The sequence below is a fragment of the Xyrauchen texanus genome, chromosome 40 (genome assembly GCF_025860055.1).
Source record: "Xyrauchen texanus isolate HMW12.3.18 chromosome 40, RBS_HiC_50CHRs, whole genome shotgun sequence".
Taxonomy (NCBI): Eukaryota; Metazoa; Chordata; class Actinopteri; order Cypriniformes; family Catostomidae; genus Xyrauchen; species Xyrauchen texanus.
Window position 1 is genome coordinate 18,066,318 of NC_068315.1, and position 19,602 is coordinate 18,085,919.

The 19,602-nt window shown below is 42.2% G+C and overlaps 1 protein-coding gene across 2 annotated transcripts in view; it reads left to right on the forward strand.

The window, feature by feature from the left end:
* The window catches only part of LOC127633243 (thyroid hormone receptor alpha-like), a 203,768-nt gene extending 184,996 nt beyond the window's left edge, over positions 1-18,772 (forward strand). For both annotated transcript variants that reach the window (XM_052112190.1, XM_052112191.1), the window contains 3 exons: positions 508-654; positions 2,605-2,863; positions 10,580-18,772. In XM_052112190.1, the coding sequence (XP_051968150.1) occupies positions 508-654; positions 2,605-2,863; positions 10,580-10,830 (657 nt within the window). In that variant the 3' untranslated portion in view covers positions 10,831-18,772. The remainder of the gene's footprint in view (positions 1-507; positions 655-2,604; positions 2,864-10,579) is intronic.
* Positions 18,773-19,602: the final 830 nt, after the last annotated feature.

The following is a 19,602-nucleotide window of genomic DNA, read 5'->3' on the forward strand; positions in this document are numbered from 1 at the left end:
TAGCAAGCAAAATTTTACACCATTCATCCATTATGCCGATCTTCAGCTGCACATTTGTACGGGGCCTTTGTTGCCGTATTTTGCTCTTCATAATGCGGCACACATTCTCTGTTGGAGACAGATCAGGTCTGCTGGCAGGACAATCTAGCACTTGCGCTCTCGCACTGCTTATGCAGCCATGCACTTATAATCCGGGCAGTTTGTGGTTTGGCGTGGTCCTGTGTTATGTGTGTAAATATACTGTAATACCTCCATCAGCCACCTTGCTCTCAACATAAACTATTGGTATTGACATTGGCCATTGGGAAAACCCATAACGATCGACCACAACATGTATTCCATGTCCTCAATGTTCTTTATACTCAGTTTTTATGGAAAATATTTATTTAGCAAAAGCCACCCTGAAGTCATAGACAGTTATGGCTCCTAATTTGTTTCACAGGTTTTTTGCCAAGTGTTCTCTGGTGAAAGCCACTTTTAACCTTCTGTAAATCTTTGTGTCCATAGCCAGAGGACATCGGTCAGTCTCCAGTGGCCCCCACATCAGATGGAGACAAAGTGGATTTGGAGGCCTTCAGCGAGTTTACCAAGATCATCACCCCAGCCATCACACGCGTCGTCGACTTTGCCAAAAAATTGCCCATGTTTTCGGAGGTGAGTTTGGTGTGCATTGTTGTCTGTGTCATTATTTTTACTGTATGAACTGTTAATTTTTAGAGCCAAGTGGCTTTCTCAATACTTCGAGTTGGCGTTCACCAACTCTAACTGCATGTGTAACTGCATTCTTGCACAGTAGACTACACAACACACTTATGGCAGCAAAATTGTTATTGTCTACACCATAAATTGACACTATAATACGTATCCACTGCCTCCATGTTTATTTCTACACTGAGTGTTATGCCTCCTCTGTTTCCACATTTTATATTATATACATCTACACACACTGAAAAGCAAAAAAGTAATAATTACACATAGTAAGGGAATAATTTATGCTCATCTGCCACCTGACTGAACCATGTTGCTTGTGTAACTGATGTGAAACGTTCATGAAATGTCAGTGTAAACATTATTTAACTTTGCTGCAAGATTCCCTACATTTTTTGTCCTTAGTGTTTGAGTTGTCTGACTTGACCAGTATGCCAAAATATTCGAGATGCATACAAGAATCTACTAACTTTATTGACAAAATAAAGTCGTTTTTCAAGGATTTAGGCCTTAGGACAACATCACACAAGATGTTTGGCCTTTAGATGATAGGGATGTGTCCCGATTACTTGTTTGTTTATATCGATTTTTTGTTATGTGTATTTAATATTTTTTAATGACAGTGCATTAATTAGCATGCTGACAGCCTGCTGTTCTTTAGCTGTTAGGCAGTTTTCATGGTAAAACCATATCAGAAAAATTGCATCTTTAAATTCATCCACTTTTTAGGTGCTGCCGCTACAGCCAGACATATTCAGATGGACATATTTGGCCATTGCGTAGAGTTTAGAATAATAAGCGTGTGCAATTTATCTCATTTTCATGAGAGTGCTAATTGCAAAGTTGCCTTGGGTGGAAGTGTTTGCGCTATCTGTGGGTGTATGCTATGCGCGCAAACTGTGGGTGCATTATATGTTAATGAAGTTTGCTAATTTCCTGAGAAATAGGTAATTGTGTTAAGACTTTTCAGAACCAAGTCTAATCTCAGTTTCTGCTTTTGTAGTTTGTAGATTCCACCAGCAGGTGGTTAATAAACTGCATATCCAAACTCTGAAAATATAAAATGTTTGGATTTTGCGCTGTGGTTAAATAGGATGTTTTTGACCACTTTGTTATTTTTATTATATTTTTGTTTCGTTTGAAGTGTAATTTTGAATTAAGAAATCATTTTGGTTAATGTTTTTGTGTTTCAATAAATGGATACATTTTTTAAAGCAAAATCGACTGGTAGAAGTGAAGTGCGTGCAAAAATCCACAGCATAAGCTGAAAGGCCAATACAATACTTAATACTAGCCATAATTTGCTGTAATGCATATTAACCATTTACACTACCAACTTCTTGTGATTGTGCTGTCTTTGTTTATAGCACTGTTGTTTGACAGAATATAGACTATATAATAGTACGCACATGGTGAAATATCCGGAGACCCAGTCCATTAGCGCTTAATCTGCACAATTCCTAGACTTGGCGCATGCTTGCATGAAAATACCAAAAATTAATTAACATATACAATGACTTGGTGCATGTGACTTATCGCGTAGTGCAGCGCTTAATGCTAGCGCTCTTAAAATAGGGCCCTGCATTTTTAAAATGCTGTGTTGAGTTAAAAATATCCAACTTTTATAAGAGCTTCTCGAGATGCGTGCATTCTGTTTCATTCCTTTGCTCACTGTCTAGCTGTTTTTGAACCCAAGAACGTGTTTTACGTAAACTTCACTAGAAAAATGCAAATGTTTGGGCTCAAGTGAACCAGAAATAGGTGTAATTATTCAGGGTTTATAAGACTAATTAGTCAACTAGTCAACCCACCAGCTAGTCAGTTTTATTTGTTTTGCACATCCCCATTATAAGTGGATATAAATATGCATTATGGTGTGATTTGTAATCTGTCTAGCTGCCTTGTGAGGATCAGATCATCTTGCTGAAGGGCTGCTGTATGGAGATCATGTCCCTACGTGCTGCAGTTCGGTATGACCCAGAAAGCGAGACCCTGACCCTCAGTGGAGAGATGGCTGTTAAACGAGAGCAGCTGAAGAATGGAGGGCTGGGTGTGGTGTCGGACGCCATCTTCGACTTGGGCAAGAGCCTGGCGCAGTTTAATTTGGATGACTCCGAGGTGGCACTGCTACAAGCTGTACTACTTATGAGCTCAGGTGAGAGGACACCAGGGGAACATAACCTATAATTGCTCTCCTGCACATATACAGTAGAAATGGGACGATTTAGTAATCTCATGATTCGCTTTGATGTCCGAAATGAGGTTCACAATTTGATATAATCTTGATTCGGTATAATAACACTTAGATAATAAATAATGACAGAAAATTGCATGTATTCTTTTGAATTTGTTTTAGCAAAATCCACATTATCATTTCTCAACAGAATAAAGTTCTTTAAAACACAATGTAAATTCTCAAAGTTCAAATAATAAGAGTTCCCTTTACAAAAGGCTTCACTACGATGTTGCGCTGCTAAGCACTAGGGGAACAGCTTTAGCTGTGAGCCGAGCTGAATAAATGTGTGGAACACGTCAATGAACATTGACCGGAATTTATAGCCTCGGCTGATGTAATCATTAGATGCACCTGAGGCCAGGCTATAAATGGATACGTCACCAGGTGTCGTCAGAAACTCTTTTTTCAGAGCGATTCTGTTTCTGTGTGTTTCACACACCCTGTCAAAACTTTCTTTCCTCTGTTAGGAGATAGATTCAGTTAGGCAGTGTGCAGTGAACGTTGTTCTATTTTTCTCTTCTGTTTAGAAAATATTATATATATATATATATATATATATATATATATATATATATATATATATATCTAAAAAAAAAAAAGAAAGAGAGAATGACTGAAAGCAAACGGTGCGTGTTCCCCTCTTCTTGCTCTATAGCTGAAGACGGCACACATCAGTTTTTGCTGTTTGTTTGGGGGTAGAGCACGCTGCTCTGCGTTGCAGCAGGGCGTGCTCGCCTCGCTTGCTTCCGGAGTCAGCACTCACGAAAAGATCGTTCGTGGGGCTCGTGCATGGATTTGGCTGAGGAGCAAGAGACGGGTTGATCCCTTTCTCTCACTCTCTCCCCAAACCCAGCTGGTCCTTCACATGATCTCGGCGCGTTCCAACGCTTCTTCGGATCATGAGGTGGATCGCTATTCTCTTCCGCCTCCGAGCTTTCCGTCCGCAATAAAAAATCTACGGAGGAATTGCTCGATGTTGTTACTCGTGCTGTTGCCAGATTGGACTGGCCACGCGAAAAGAGACCCCAAACGCTCCAATTAGGGGATAGATTTTATCTTCCAGTCTAAGAAAGGGAACGCCTCATGGGTCCCTTCCCTTTCTTTGATAACCTCCTTGAAGAGCTTTTTCGCTCATGGAGAACCCCTAAAAAAAAAATATATATATATATATATATATATATATATTTTCTTCCCGTGTTCACATACCCTCGACGTCATTATATTCGACTATCGTGGGTGCTGAGGCACGGGGGTATTCAGTGATGCCGCCGGTCGAAGAGACGCTTGCGGGCTATCTCTCGCCGGGCTCGACATCGTCACTTAAGAAGCCCTCTCTCCCTCAAAGCCTTATAGGACAACCTCCACTTTAGTGGGAAGGGCTTATCAAGCAGCAGGTCAGGCTGGTGCTGCTCTGCACACTATGCTGTTTTTCAGGCATACCAGGCTGACCTCCTGGATGACCTGAGTGTGGGTTCTGCGCTTGACGAGCAAGCCTCAGACCCACCTCGGTCCTGACTGAAGGGAGGCTCAAAAGCAAAGCGTGGCGAGTCGTGCTCCTCCTCCCAGGGATTGGGGACAGTCTCGCCACCCTTGCCAGCCCTCAGGACTATAAATTCTAGTAAGAGAAGACCCTGACGGTCTTGCGCCTAGATTAGGGGTAGCTCCCTCGGGACGGGCGCGTGCTTCACTTCACCCCTCCCGGTACCCCCTCGAAGCCCCTCCATTCCCGCCACCTCTTGGTGTTTCGGGTTGCAGAGGCTTCCGTCAAAATTGGGTGTTTTCGCTGTTCCTGCATTTTATTCAGGACGCGAAACACCCGACAACCCCTCAACAGGAAGTGTTAAAATATAATACCCATCTCAGAGATCCTGGCAGCGTGGAAACTTCTGCCTGATATATCCTTTTCTGTGGGTCTTATAAGGGCGTCAGGATTTAATTCTCTCGCCGCTTTTCCGTGTTTCAACGGCGTGTTCTCACTACCGTAAACCGGATTTCTTTTTTGTAAAAAAAAAAAAAACTCTCAATCTCCTGGTTAAAGGGGCCATGGTATGTGTTCCCCTTCCAGAGAGACAGTTAGGTTATTACACTAAATACTTCCCGTTTCCCATGGAGGGTGAGGGGTGGCGTCTGGCTTAGATCTTAAGCTTGAACTACCCGTGGGTGTTCAAGTCCAAGATGATGCCTGTCAAGACGGTCGTGTCTCAAGCCCTACAACTCGTTTGGCTGGTCACCATCGATCTTATGACGCACTTCTATACTTCATTTAGAAGTTCTGCCACAACATGGAAAGTTCCTGAGGTTCACTTCCGGGGGCGAAGTCTTCCAGGGTCAGGTTCTTTCACCCAGCCTAGCCCTTTTTACCCGCACATTCACAATGCATGATGTAGCGCTGGCTCCTTGCGACTCCGGGGCATCTGCATTCTGAATTACGTAGACGACTGGCTGATCCTAGCGCAGTTCCAGGAACTGGCAGTTCAGCACAGGGACATCGTCTTAGCTCATCTGTTTCTCTGGGGTTGAGGCTCAACGCCAAGAAAAGCGTCCTCTCTCCCACTCAGAACACTGTCTATCGGGGCATCGTATGGAGTTCAATCACTATGCGGGCACAACTGTCTCCCGCTAGGATTGAGTCCATTCAGATCACCCTGAGCAAAGTCAGGCTAGGTTGCACTGTTATCAGTATCAACGATTTCCAGGTCTCAGGGCGAACGCGTCCACGGTGATCCCTCTGGACCTTCTGCTTATGAGACCGTTTTTGTTGTGGCCAAAAGCCGTGGGATTTCTTCCAAGGGCCAAAACCCCTGGGCTAAATAGGGTTACGCGCCTCAGGCTTCGTTCCCTTTCTATGTGGTTCAGACCCCGGTTTTCTGCCTTGGGTCCCACTACAGGTCTTGTTGTCGCAGACTGCTAACGACAGACGCCTCCCTGACGGGCGGGGTAGCGGCCTTAAGTGGTCGTCCAGCTTAAGGGGATAGGAGGGTCGTCAGCTCGGTTGTCACAGTCACTGTCTCGGGTTGATGGCTGTATTTCTGGCCCTGAAATACCTCCTCCTGAGGCTGCCATGTCTTGGTGCGGGTGGACAATACAGCGGTAGCCTCTTACATAAATCATCAAGGAGACCCACGTTCTTGTCAGCTGTATTTCTGACACGTCGGATTCTCCTTTGGGCCCAGGGCAAGCTCCTGTCACTCAGGGCAATTTACATCCCTGGACGCCTAAATGTGGGAGCAGATTTGCTGTCCAGACAGAACATACCGAGGGGCGAGTGGAAACTCCACCCCGAGGTAGTACAACAAATTTGGGAGAGGTTTTACAGAGCAGAAGTGGACCTCTTCAGCCTCTCAAGAGACTGCGTAATGTCCCTCTACTTCTCTCTGAGTCACCCAGCCCCCTGGGTCTGGACGCGATGGCGCATACATGGCCCAGAATGTGTCGGTATGCTTTTCCCCGGTTTCTCTGCTCCGGGAGTCTTAGCCAGAGTTCAGCCAGCAAGGGTCTTGCCTCTTACTGATAGCGCCTCACTGGCCGAACAGGATTTGGTTCTCAGAAATTATATCTCTCCTCGACGGCTCGCCTTGGGCGATTCTGGACAGGAGGGACCTTCTGTCTCAGGCACAGGGGACGATATTTCATCCCCGGCCCGAATTGTGAAACCTTTCATGTCTGGCCCCTAAGGGTACCAAATGAGGTTCACAGGGTTTTCGCTTGAGGTTATTGAGACCATTTCAAGTGCTAGGGCTCCCTCCACTTGGAACTGATCTGGGTAGATTTTACAGGGCAGAAGAGGACCTCTTCGCCTCTGTTGATAGCGCAATGTCTCCTCTACTTCTCCCGAGTTGCCCAGTCCCCCTCCCCTCCCCTTGGGAGGGGCTGAACGTAGTAACGCAAATGCACCTGCATGCGTTTCCTTCTACTAAAGTTCTTATTACAGAACCAGCTAACTGCCAGTTTGTTTCAGTTCTGGATTTTCTGTAAAAGAACTGTCAGCGGGCACTTGCCTCGCCACTGCCAGGTTCTATGTGGCCACTGCGGTTTGCCACGGCTTGGTGGGCGGGGTGCCCTCAAAGAGGCATCCTCATTATTGCCCGGGCCTACGAGGCAGCGGTCAAGCTTCGCCAGTAGGTTTCAGGGCGCACTCTACCAGAGGGCTCTCCTCCTCTAAAACCTTGGCTAGAGGTCTCCCTCTGCAGCAAGTTTGTGATGCGGCAGGTTGTCCTCTCCGCACACATTCATTGGATTTTTATAGTTTGGATGTTTTGCCACTCCGGGCTCTTATGCCCTTGAGTCGACATCTCAAGCTCATGTCTGGACAAGTTTGTGATGCGGCAGGCTGGTCCTCTCCGCTCACATTCATCAGTTTTTATGACAAGTTTGTGTTGCGATAGGGTTCTCTTCAGCACACATTCATCGAACTTTATGGGTTAGATGCTTTGCTACTCCGGACTCTTATGTCCTTGAGTCGACATCTCAGCCCATGCCTAAACAAGTTTGTGATGCGGCAGGTTGTCCCCTCCGCACACATTCATTGCACCTTTTTAGTTTGGATGTTCTGCACTCCGGGCTCTTATGCCCTTGAGTCGACATCTCAGCTCATACCTGAACAAGTTTGTGATGTGGCAGGCTGGCCCTCTCCGCTCACATTCATCAGTTTTTATGACAGGTTTGTGGTGCGATAGGGTTCTCTTCGCACACATTCATCAAACTTTATGGGTTAGATGCTTTGCTACTCCGGGCTCTTATGCCTTTGTGTCGACATCTCAGCTCATGCCTGAACAAGTTTGTGATGCGGCAGGCTTGTCCTCTCCGCTCACATTCATCAGTTTTTATGACAAGTTTGTGTTGCGACAGGGTTCTCTTCGCACACATTCATCGAACTTTATGGGCTAGATGCTTTGCTACTCCGGGCTCTTATGCCCTTGAGTCGGCATCTCAGCCCATGCCTAAACAAGTGTGTGATGCGGCAGGTTGTCCTCTCCGCACACATTCATTGGACTTTTTAGTTTGGATGTTCTGCACTCCGGGCTCTTATGCCCTTGAGTCGACATCTCAGCTCATACCTGAACAAGTTTGTGATGCGGCAGGCTGGCCCTCTCCGCTCACATTCATCAGTTTTTATGACAGGTTTGTGGTGCGATAGGGTTCTCTTCGCACACATTCATCGAACTTTATGGGCTAGATGCTTTGCTACTCCGGGCTCTTATGCCCTTGAGTCGGCATCTCAGCCCATGCCTAAACTAAGTGTGTGATGCGGCAGGTTGTCCTCTCCGCACACATTCATTGGACTTTTTAGTTTGGATGTTCTGCACTCCGGGCTCTTATGCCCTTGAGTCGACATCTCAGCTCATACCTGAACAAGTTTGTGATGCGGCAGGCTGGTCCTCTCCGCTCACATTCATCAGTTTTTATGACAAGTTTGTGGTGCGACAGGGTTCTCTTCGCACACATTCATCAAGCTTTATGGGTTAGATGCTTTGCTACTCCGGGTTCCTATGCCCTTGAGTCGACATCTCAGCTCATGCCTGAACAGGTTTGTGATGCGGCAGGCTGGTCCTCTCCGCTCACATTCATCAGTTTTTATGACAAGTTTGTGTTGCGACAGGGTTCTCTTCGCACACATTCATCGAACTTTATGGGTTAGATGCTTTGCTACTCCGGGCTCTTATGCCCTTGAGTCGACATCTCAGCTCATGCCTGAACAAGTTTGTGATGCGGCAGGCTGGTCCTCTCCGCACACATTCATCAAAATTGAATGGTTTAGATGTTTATGCTACTCCGGGCTCTTATGCCCTTGAGTCGACATCTGAAGCTCATGTCTGAGACCTCTCGCGTTTTTGTGAGTACACTGCACAACCGTAGGGGTCCGGACAGCCCCAAGTGCGGCGGCGTGGGTATTGCGTTCCCCTACGCTTAGCAGCGCAACATCGTAGTGAAGCCTTTTGTAAAGGGAACGTCTCGGGTTACATGTGTAACCCTTGTTCCCTGAAAAAGGCGGAACGAGATGTTGCGCTGCTTTGCCGCACTGGGACGTCCCAGGACTGCTCTTCAAAAAGAAGTATCTGACGACACCTGGTGACGTATCCATTTATAGCCTGGCCTCAGGTGCATCTAATGATTACATCAGCCGAGGCTATAAATTCTGGTCAATGTTCATTGACGTGTTCCACACATTTATTCAGCTCGGCTCACAGCTAAAGCTGTTCCCCTAGCGCTTAGCAGCGCAACATCTCGTTCCGCCTTTTTCAGGGAACAAGGGTTACACATGTAACCCGAGACGTTTCTCACATACTTTTCTCTATACAAAAACAAATAAACCTTCAAAAATAGTTGGCTAGATTCTGGAAGATCAGTTGAAGAGCAAGCAAAAGCACTGAACAGAACCTGTCCTGAAAAAGTATGTGAAAGGGTATTTTCTTTATGTATATTTATATATATTTGTTTGTTATTATTATAATCACATTTTCTATTTTTTTTTTAAAGTAGAAAAATTCTATATTCTATTAATTAATATTAAATCATGAAATTGTATATATAACAGTGATATGAGCTGTCACTGGGTAAAATAATGTGCACAATTTACATGTTTTTACATTGAGTACATTAATTTGTATAAAAAACGCAAAAAGTCTCTTTAGGAGTTCAACTACGGTCTCCGGTTCTACGAACATTAACGCAAGATAATTGTCTCGGTTTCTTTACCACATTCATGCTATGTGTGCTTAAAATTTATGTTTCTTTTTACTTTTTGATTAGCAACTAACTAAAGATCAGAAGTGAAATTATAAGACACTTCAATGAAAGTTGAGTTTGTTGATCTCATCTTTGATGGACACGCATTACACAGAAGACATTTTCTTTTTTAATCTCAAGCACTTTTGAATAAAACAAGGTGATTTTCCAGGTATTACAGTACTTACATTAGTAATATATTCAAGCACCTTAAGCACTTCAAAAAGCGACAGAGATTTTGACATTTCATTTATGATCACATGGACAGAAAATTATGTTGCAAATGCCACAATATTGAGTTTTGCCTATATGTTTTTTTGGGGGGGTGTTTCGGAATTTCATATATTGTCCCATCCCTAATATACAGTGGACCCAAAGAGTTTAAGGACACTTTTAGACACTTAAGTCACACTTCAAAATGTCTAAATTTCACTGCATATGATTTGAGTTCCCCTGAAGTTCTCACCGGCATCCTTGCAGATTAACCACAGGTGTAGATCATCCCATTAACTATTAACATTTTCCACAAAGTTTGACAACCAGAAAGTGTCCAAACACATTTTTTCTTAATTTTGAACAAAATATCTTTTATTTTATAGTTTGAAACTTAATAAACTTATTTTTTTGTGATATTTTTGGTGCACAATCTCAAGCCATTGTTTTAACAGTATTTTAAAAACACTTCTAAGCCCCAGTATTTTCAAGGGAATCAACCTATGAGTGAATTATTTGTAGTTGTCTCTACATATTAAGCTGAAGTAGGAGTCTGCATTTTAACATTAAAAAAGATTACACACATAATTTCTGACTGGATTTCTGTACAATATTCTTTATTTTTTTTTTTATATAATTGAGATTTGCTTAATAGTAGTCGTAGGGCTCTAATGAGTATCCTCTCCTCTTCTGTAGATCGCACAGGCCTGACATGTGTGGAAAAGATTGAGAAGTGTCAGGAGATGTATCTCCTGGCGTTCGAACACTACATCAACTATCGCAAGCACAACATTCCCCATTTCTGGCCCAAGCTGCTGATGAAGGTGACGGACCTACGCATGATCGGAGCCTGCCACGCCAGCCGCTTCCTTCACATGAAGGTGGAGTGCCCCACTGAACTCTTCCCCCCACTCTTCCTGGAGGTCTTCGAGGATCAGGAGGTGTGAGGAGATCGGGAATCAGGAACGTTTTTGAACTCGTGTTCCTCACCCCCTGTCACCCCACTCCATGCACCAAATCTCACCAGCAGCAGGAGTCATCATCAGAACAGCTTTCATACAGGGGTCTTAGTCGGCAACTTTATTTTCTGCTTTTTACAGAATACTCAGCCCTCCCTCCATCCACTAAACTCCCTACGGGTGGCCCTTCTGTCTCTGCATAATGTCTTATACTGGTTTACCAACACCTTAGTTATAGACACAGAATATACACACATACACAGTGTAGTTCTTACTGAGCGACACAACCTCCAATGAGGTTGTATACATTTGTATGCATACAGACACTGCACTACTGTCACACCAACTTCTCATAACTGGAGGAGCAATTCTATGCCATCTGACAAGACGCGAGGGCTTTGGCGGTTTATGCCATGTTGCAGCTGGTGTCGATTCCTCTCAGCAGGTTGCGAAGTGGTCAGTTAATTTTAGTTACATAATAAAAGACTTCTTGTGAGATTGCAATGTATCCGCCGGCATCTTGTCGCTCACGTGTTGTTATGTCGAGCTCCACGCAAACGTGGAGCATTTTGAACAGACCTCATTATTCTCTTACTAGTTACATTGAGCCTGTGTGCGAAGTGGGAGGATATTTCTAAACCAAATCAGGTGCTATATTTAAATAAAGCTTCTCAAAATGATTTGGGACCTTTCGAAAATATGCCCTCCCTCCCTCCTCTGTAGGATACAGACCATTTGAAACTTTCGGTCGGCGGTTAAGCGAACATTCTGGGGTGCCACTTAAAAACTTTGTGTGTGGTTCTACTCACCTTTGTCCAGGCTTTGTGTTTCGTCAGATTAGCCTGTTCTGAATGATAAACGAGCTCTTTTCTCTCCCAACAAAGTCACGCAGAGAGAAAAAGAGTGTGCAGGAGAGATTTCACAAAAGACTTGGAAATACAGGCACCCCGCTTGTGGTTCGCACTGATTTGTATGTTTTACAGGTGTTGGGAGGGAGCCTGTTACCATCCTCCCAGACCCAGCACACACACACACACACACGCACACAGATATACTCAAACACACACCTCAAAACTCAAATGCCTCATTTTTACTGTGTGCACTGCGGTGCTGTAGTTCTGGACTCCCATGCAGGACTTTGAGAGTTCAGTCCAGCCCCTTTTTGTTCCGCCCAGATGCTACTGTTTCCCGGTCTGTGTGAACACACACGCACACACTCCTGATGAGCCCTGGCGGTCGGGCTGATGTCGATGTTTCTTTTTGTTTTTGTTTTACCTCAAATGTGGGCACACCTCCGGCTGGCTGTGGCTCCAAGACAGGACAGGTTCTACCTCACCTCTGGACACAGGGCAGCTACCCTCAGCCTCCTCCCACACACACACACACACACACACACACACACACATTTACTCACACATGGAATTACTGTGTTGGAAAATCCAGATTAAGCTTGTAGATGTGTTTTAGAACATGGTAGCTGTTTTTTAGCTGGACTAAGCTGGTCATTATATTTATATTTTAAATGTTTACATTATATTTATGCATTAACCAGACACTTTTTTCCAAAGCAAATAACAGTACAAAAAGCTGTACATTTTATGAGTAAGTGGATTCCATCAGACCAAAAGGAGATCTGCCCTTCTGGGAATCCAACCCTGTTCTTTTGTGTGGAAGGTGAATAAATCAGAGACCCTTCCCCTGAAATCCGAACAAAAGTGGTAAAAAGAAAAGTATATTTTGACCGGGTGTAAATGGCAGTGTCAGTATAATACAGGTGTAAACAGGGCCTTAGACCAGCTAGAAACCAGCAAGCATGTTCCAAAACACAACTGTTAGCTAGATTTCCCATGCAGGGATACATGCACCTACACAGATTCACACACTGACAGCCATAAAAAAACAACACATTTTCTCTCAGTTCTCCCTCAGTTAATTTGAAATACCACTGTAGACAGGAGGGCCTTCCATTCCTCATTGTAGCCTGTCAGATTTCTCCGAGCTCCCTTTACTCTGGGCTGAGAGAACAATTCTGTATGGGGTTTGTTTTGTCTCTTTGTTTTTTGTTCATGTGGGACCAAGTGTCACTTTGAAATTTCCGTCAAAATGGAAGCTAATTTTTTCGGCAGACAAGCGAACTAAACCGTTCATGCCGCTGACTATGAAGAGGCGCTGTTGAGACAACTACAGTTAAACGTATGAGGAGATGAAGGACCCGAGGTGGCCAGGCCTAAACCGACTGGGTCTATCACTGTTATCTATTACCTTTCCAATACCAAGCAGTAGTTTGTAAAAATCTATGAAAGTGGAGTGAGGAGTCAGCTGGAATTTTCAGGGTGGCAGAGAGAATGTGCAATGGGTGGGGGAGGTGGGGCAACAAGAAGTTGAAAGAAAGCACTTAGCTTTGAAAGAGCCAATTCAAATCTTCACAAACAATTAAACCCCTGGTTCTCGAGGTACCTTCTTTGGCCCATCTCCCTCCATGGAGTTTTTGCACTAAGGCATGATGGGCCCCCTCAATCACACAGCAGCTCAGTTGCATGCAAGACATGAGCTCTTTCCAAGGACTCTCTGTCAAACAGAGGCCACAAGTCCATGTGCTCCCGAGCACACCCTCAGTGTCAGTATTAAGTTAACCATAACACTCATACATGCCAGGTATGGGCTGTAGTGTCATGCCACAGTCAAGGACTCCAACATACACTTTCAAAAACATACATACACCATTGTGCCCCCCACCCCCACACTTCCCCTTGAAGCCAGTCGTGGCTTTCAATGAACACCAAACAGAAATGGGCCTTTCCCTTGTGAGACAAGGGAGCGACCCTAGCCATGCAAAGAATGGCAGCACCGAATGAATGTGAACGATTAGCATCAGATCGAAAGAGAGTATCAAGAGTTGGAGAGAGAAGTGGAGTTTTACATTCTTGCTCTATAATGGGAGGTTGCAAAGCAAAGGAAGACAGCCAATCAGAGGTCCTATGACATCACAGAAAGTGGAAACAGAACAACCATGTTACTACTTGTGGACAGTTGTGTGCCCCGGAGAGAGAGCGAGAACCCACAAACCTCAAACAGACTGAAACCATGAGAGAGAAACAGCATTCTGTAAATGCCGGTATGGAATTTCATCTTAAAATAAGAAAACACAGTGATGACAGTGGTTCCGATTGGTTTATGGCAGGGGTTTTGATGCTGCTTTACCTTCAATTTAATTTTTTTATTTTTTTTGCCAGAGATAGAAAGAGAAAAAAAGTTATAATAAAAGAAGAATTACAAACCCAGAAAACAAATAAAAAAAAAGATGACTCCAAAACAAAGTTAATATCTTGGAGCTGATTGTGCTTTTTGTTTTGTTCTTTCTTTTTTTTTTTAAACTGAAATGTGTTTGTTTGTTTTGGATCTGATCTGTGTAAGAGAGAAAACAACAACCGTAGTCACTTTTTGACCATGCGTGCAGTGTAAACTAGATTTCACCTCTTTTTCACCTCACTATAGTTTGTATTGATAAGTCAACTGCTCTGTTTGTCTGTGTATCTGTCTTTTGTCCATCTTTTTATCAAGAGGAATTTACAAAACAAGAAACAGGAATATATTCTTTTTTTATATTTTGTTTTCTTTTTTATAATAGAATACTAGAAAAACGTAAATATGCGAAATAATGCAACAGAAACTGAAAATATAAAAAAAAAAACTGAAACACAATCTACTCATACCTCACACAACACAAAGCATAAATGAACTTGGGAGGAGTGCTGATCTGTGTGGCACTTGTGTCAAAGTGTATCTAATGCATGTGCTGAATTATACGATGGGGTGTATGTGCTTGTCGCGCTCATGTGATCGCAGAGGCGCACAGCGTCCTTCTTCAGCCTTCAGAGCCCATTCTGTTTCTGATTTGCACCAGGTACATACATTAGCCAGTAAACAGATGAGCCTGTGTGGTATTGTCCGAAAGGCTCTGTCTGCGGTGAAGTGATGGGCAGTAATGGAAGCGGACAGGATGCAGGATGGCAGGAAGGCTGTAGAGGGAGTTGTGTGTATCTGTGACAGCAGAGAGTACTTCATGGTATTGAATGTAGCTGACAGGACTGGGCTGGAACCAAGCCCGGGAACTAGAACCTCACTACAGGTCACCAGCAGAGTGGACATAGCTGTCAAACTGTTGTTACACAAACAGCTTACTAAGCATATATTGCCCATCTTCAAGGTGCAATACTTTATTCAGTTTTGTTTTTATGTGTTTTTCCTTGTTTTGTAATTTTTGGCCATAACCAAGGATGTAAATATAAAACGAAAGGTTAAATCACTGTGTTAACCATATGCAAACGTCATATGCTGGATGTTGAGGCCCGAATGCAACCCAATTTGTAAAGTGAAATGTATGTGTACCGTTGTGTGCACTCGCAAACGTGCATGTTCAATACAAATATGAGGAAGTGCCCCGTGAATTTAACAATCCAACCCCGTGCCTCCGCCCCGCACTCAAACCACAGAGATATCTACTGCTCTTTCCAAACAGGGTTACTAGACGTAATGTCTATTCTATAGGTCCGATCACTGACAGGGAAATGGAGGAAGTGGTATAGATTAGGGGACGTATAGCAATGAAGAAACATCAGAGAGTAGCGAATAGGTTTTCGCTGTTAATCACCCCCAAAAGCATAGTCCGGTACCCAAAAGCACTTAACTGGCCCAACTACTGCCAATCAGATTCCATACGTCCATACACATTCGCCGAAGGGAGGGCAACAGTAGACACTGCACTGCAAAATATATATATATTTTTCCCTTCTTATTTTCTACATATTTTTACAAGATGAATTAACTTCAAAAGCAAAATGACACAAAATATTAACTAGTTTTCAGAAAAACATGATAACATTTTGTGACATTAATGCTTAAAACAAGAAAACGCTATTTGGCAATGGGCAGGCCCATACAGAATCTGCACACACAGTGTTCCGTAGAAATCTCCGCAGAGGATGCCCATAATTCACAAATGTCCACACATTCCCTGTCCTTTGCATGTTTGTTTATTAATCATTTTACCTAATGTGATAATACTTTTGGCAAACATTAAGACTGTAGTACTCTCGACTCATTTAACAAATTTTACTTTTTAAATTGAATTCTACATATTTTCTAAAATAATTAGCACAGAAGGCCACAAGATTTGCCTGGGACTGCCAATGGGGGAAAAAAATTATAATTCAAAGTTTACTTTTCTTACCGTTTATTTTTCTTTTATAATTGGAAAATATTTTTTTCCTTCTTTTTTTAAGTACAACCCTTACTAATTTTGCTAGATGTTTGTGTAACCAAGGGACTAAGGGGTGAGTTCACTTAACTGTTGCGCTACATTTGCATGACGTATTTAAAGACAAAAACCTCCATCGTCTTCTCTACCCACCCACAATCCACCCTACTTTCTACTTAAAGTAAATTAAGATAACTTTAGATTCATTTACAAATGTCTGTGCTATTTACCTGGTGCAATTAACATTGCACTTTTAAATTATTAACTGCATTTGATTAAAAATATATGTTTGTGCACATTTTCTATTGAGCATGGCAGCAATAATTAATTGTAATCAATAATGATCAAATAATGGAGAAGGGTGTTGATCTGAGTGAACCTAATCCAAATGTGCAGTGTAGTCAAGTGCACTTTCAGTAAATCGGATGCTATACCAGTGCGGACAGCACATGCAAATAAAATCGAGCCTCAGTTTATTCCTAATGAATTATTTCTTAGATGTCTCGTCGTTTTGCTTCTCAGGTAAATATATCTTGTTTTAAGGAAGTTGAGATATTTTTGCTGGAAATCAAGACCAAAAAAAGGTGGGGGGAAAAGAATGAGAATTTATTTTGTTTGCAGTATTTTTGGTTTTCTTTGGTGGTGGTATTGTTTTATTTCTTAAAATGCCCTGTAGCAAGAATGTCTATGCAATGCTCTACCCTCTGATAGCATGCTGGTTGTTCCAATGAGAAGTCATCTTTTTAAACACTCCCACCCCCCAAAGTCCCACCCACTGCAACTTAATGAGCCACAGTCAGATTGTTCATCAGTCAGTCAGTTTCATAGACAAGGCAAGAAAAGATGGTAACTCAACTTTCTACTGGTAATCCTCTATTGAGAGACTGCCCTGCAAGTAGCATGCTTTTGTGTTTGTATGTATGAGTTTGCGTTGAACGCTGTCTCATGGTTTGGTGGATTGGTAGCCTACTACCTATTAGACAACAAAAGCACTTTTTCCTAAATGTAATTTATGAAAATCAGTTCCATTCTGTGAACATCAACCCCTTTAGACACACATAGCTGGTTTCGAAAACCGATGAACCCTGGTGAATGAAACATTCTCTATGAGCTGAGGTGATTAATAAAGCTTTTTCACTTTTGTCAACCAGTTATTCATTTTTTTTACGTAGACAAAAAAACACATTGTCTTAACTATTTGAACATCCTTAACACTTAACACTCAAACAACTGTTTTGACCCTGTAGAGTACAGTATATATACCATGTCAATTGCTTGTTTTTCACATTAAAGATTTTGAGGAAAAAAAAAAACATTTAAATCTAAAATCGAATATTTTTTTTTATTATTGTATGTTTAAACAAATTCAGAATTATGTTTAATTACTTATGTCTTGCAAACATTTATGAATGCCCCAGCAACCACCTAGCAAGGCCCTAGTAATCACTAAAAAAACTCTGACATGTGAGTCAAAAATGACCTGAACAAAACAGGAGGGTTAAAGCAAGATACATTTACTAATGAAGCACATTGTTTTTTGGGGGTTCTTTTAAGCAAAAAGCTTGCTAAGTTTTGTTAGGTTTAGGCTTAACAAAAAAAAACTAATTGACATTTTTATAGGTAAACAAGACATAAATTCTAATTGGGAAAATGATTATTGAAGTGTATAAACTTTTATTTCACGAGTTGAACTTTTCCCCTCTCAGAGCTTTAAAATTAGTGAGGCATATTTAATTAGCTATGGTACTGAAGTCAGACAGTTTTAATGTACTTGTACAGCATGTGGAGAGAATCGTAAATGCAATATGCAAATCAGCATCTGAATGAAACAGTCAACGAATGAACAACATTCAATCAAGTGGGGTGCAGAACCACACCGTTGAGTTTAATTGGCCACCCTCAACACTGTGGTGTCAAATCCCTCAAGTCTGGTGTGTTTACCTTAAGTTGATACTTCATTTCATTTGCTTTGTGTTGATGATTATGTTTAAGTGCTCAGTTATGAGCTAAATGCACCCAGCCATGAGAGTGTGAGTAGAGAGCGGGCATGATGTATGTATACACCGCATCTGTTTGAAATGAGACTGGAAAGGAAAGCTTTTGAAAGATTCTCTCAGGTATCAAGAAAATAAAAAAGACAAAAAATAAATATAATAAACTTTTTTAAATAAATGATGAAAAATTCCAGCCACTCCTTTTTGTTAGCTCATCATTCTTTGCTCTCTACGATGTGCTTTCAGTGTTTGTGTCCTGTGGTGGTCTTCTGTTTATTGTTCCCCATTCACTCTCTGGTTATCTGTTCTATATCTGCCACACAAACACACACACACACACACACACACATCTCTCTTGCACTCTTAAGCCTGGTGTTCCAGCAGTGAAAATACATCTCTGCTGATCTAAAAATTAAAGCAGGGAACCTTTATATTTCTGCAAAAGCATCGTTTTTGATACATGGGCAAGCAAAGGAATATAAAGGTGAAGTGTGTAATTATCGAACATATAATTTTAATTAAAATAGTTTCTCCTATTCCACTACTAAATGTAAGCAGTTTGTAAGTTGATTTCCTGAAAAATGTTAATTCTGTGGTGCTGCCTGTGAACAAAGCAAGAAAACATGAGCTTTTAATTATCTAGTTATTCTCTGTTTTTGAAGTCAAACTGAAAAGAGGCATGCACAAAAAAGGCCAGAATCTAGAAAAGTAAAATTGGTGGGGCAATGACATATGATGATCGCCAAGGTGTTGGCGATGTATGTTGGTGCACATTGGTATTCCGTCAATGTTGGGGGTTCCATACAAACATGTTAGAAAACAGTCCTTACTTTTGCAATTTTGTTTGGTGCTGCTATATGCACTGAAATTGCCACTTTTTAATCTGTTTGTTTTTTTAATGAAAAAATTATGTTGTCATGTGCCAGACCCAGTCAAACTTGTCTTAAAATATTTGGAAATACTCTATGTACACAATATGTTAAAGGAGTGTATATACACCATACATTCAGCTTATGTTTTTACCTTATGACTTAAGGTAAAACAGATTAACTGTACGTGGAAGAAACTAATTTAAACATCTAATGATCATATTAAGACCCATCGTTTTGAGTTTTGGGGCATTTTGTGCATGCAAAAAATGTGTCCACGGGTGTGTGTGAGTGTTTGTGCGTGCGTCTCAGCTTTCATAGTGATTATGTAGCTGGATTTGCTGACGGACCTCTTTGTTCTACCTTCAGACACAATTTAAGGCTCTTTTGATGCAGTAAAAAGTGAAAAGTATGGGTCTGGGTGGGGAAATTGAGGACAGAAGATGAAAATGTGGTCACTAATGTGTTTTAGGTCCAACTTGAAATAGGAACACTAATGATTTTCCATTTGCCATTGCTTCGTTTGACTCTTAAACCCTTGCTCTCGTTCACACTGGCACAACAGATTCATTGATTGTTTTGGTTGCTGTTCCTATTGCTTTGTGGAATTTCTTTCATTGTACATGTTTGGAACGGAGTG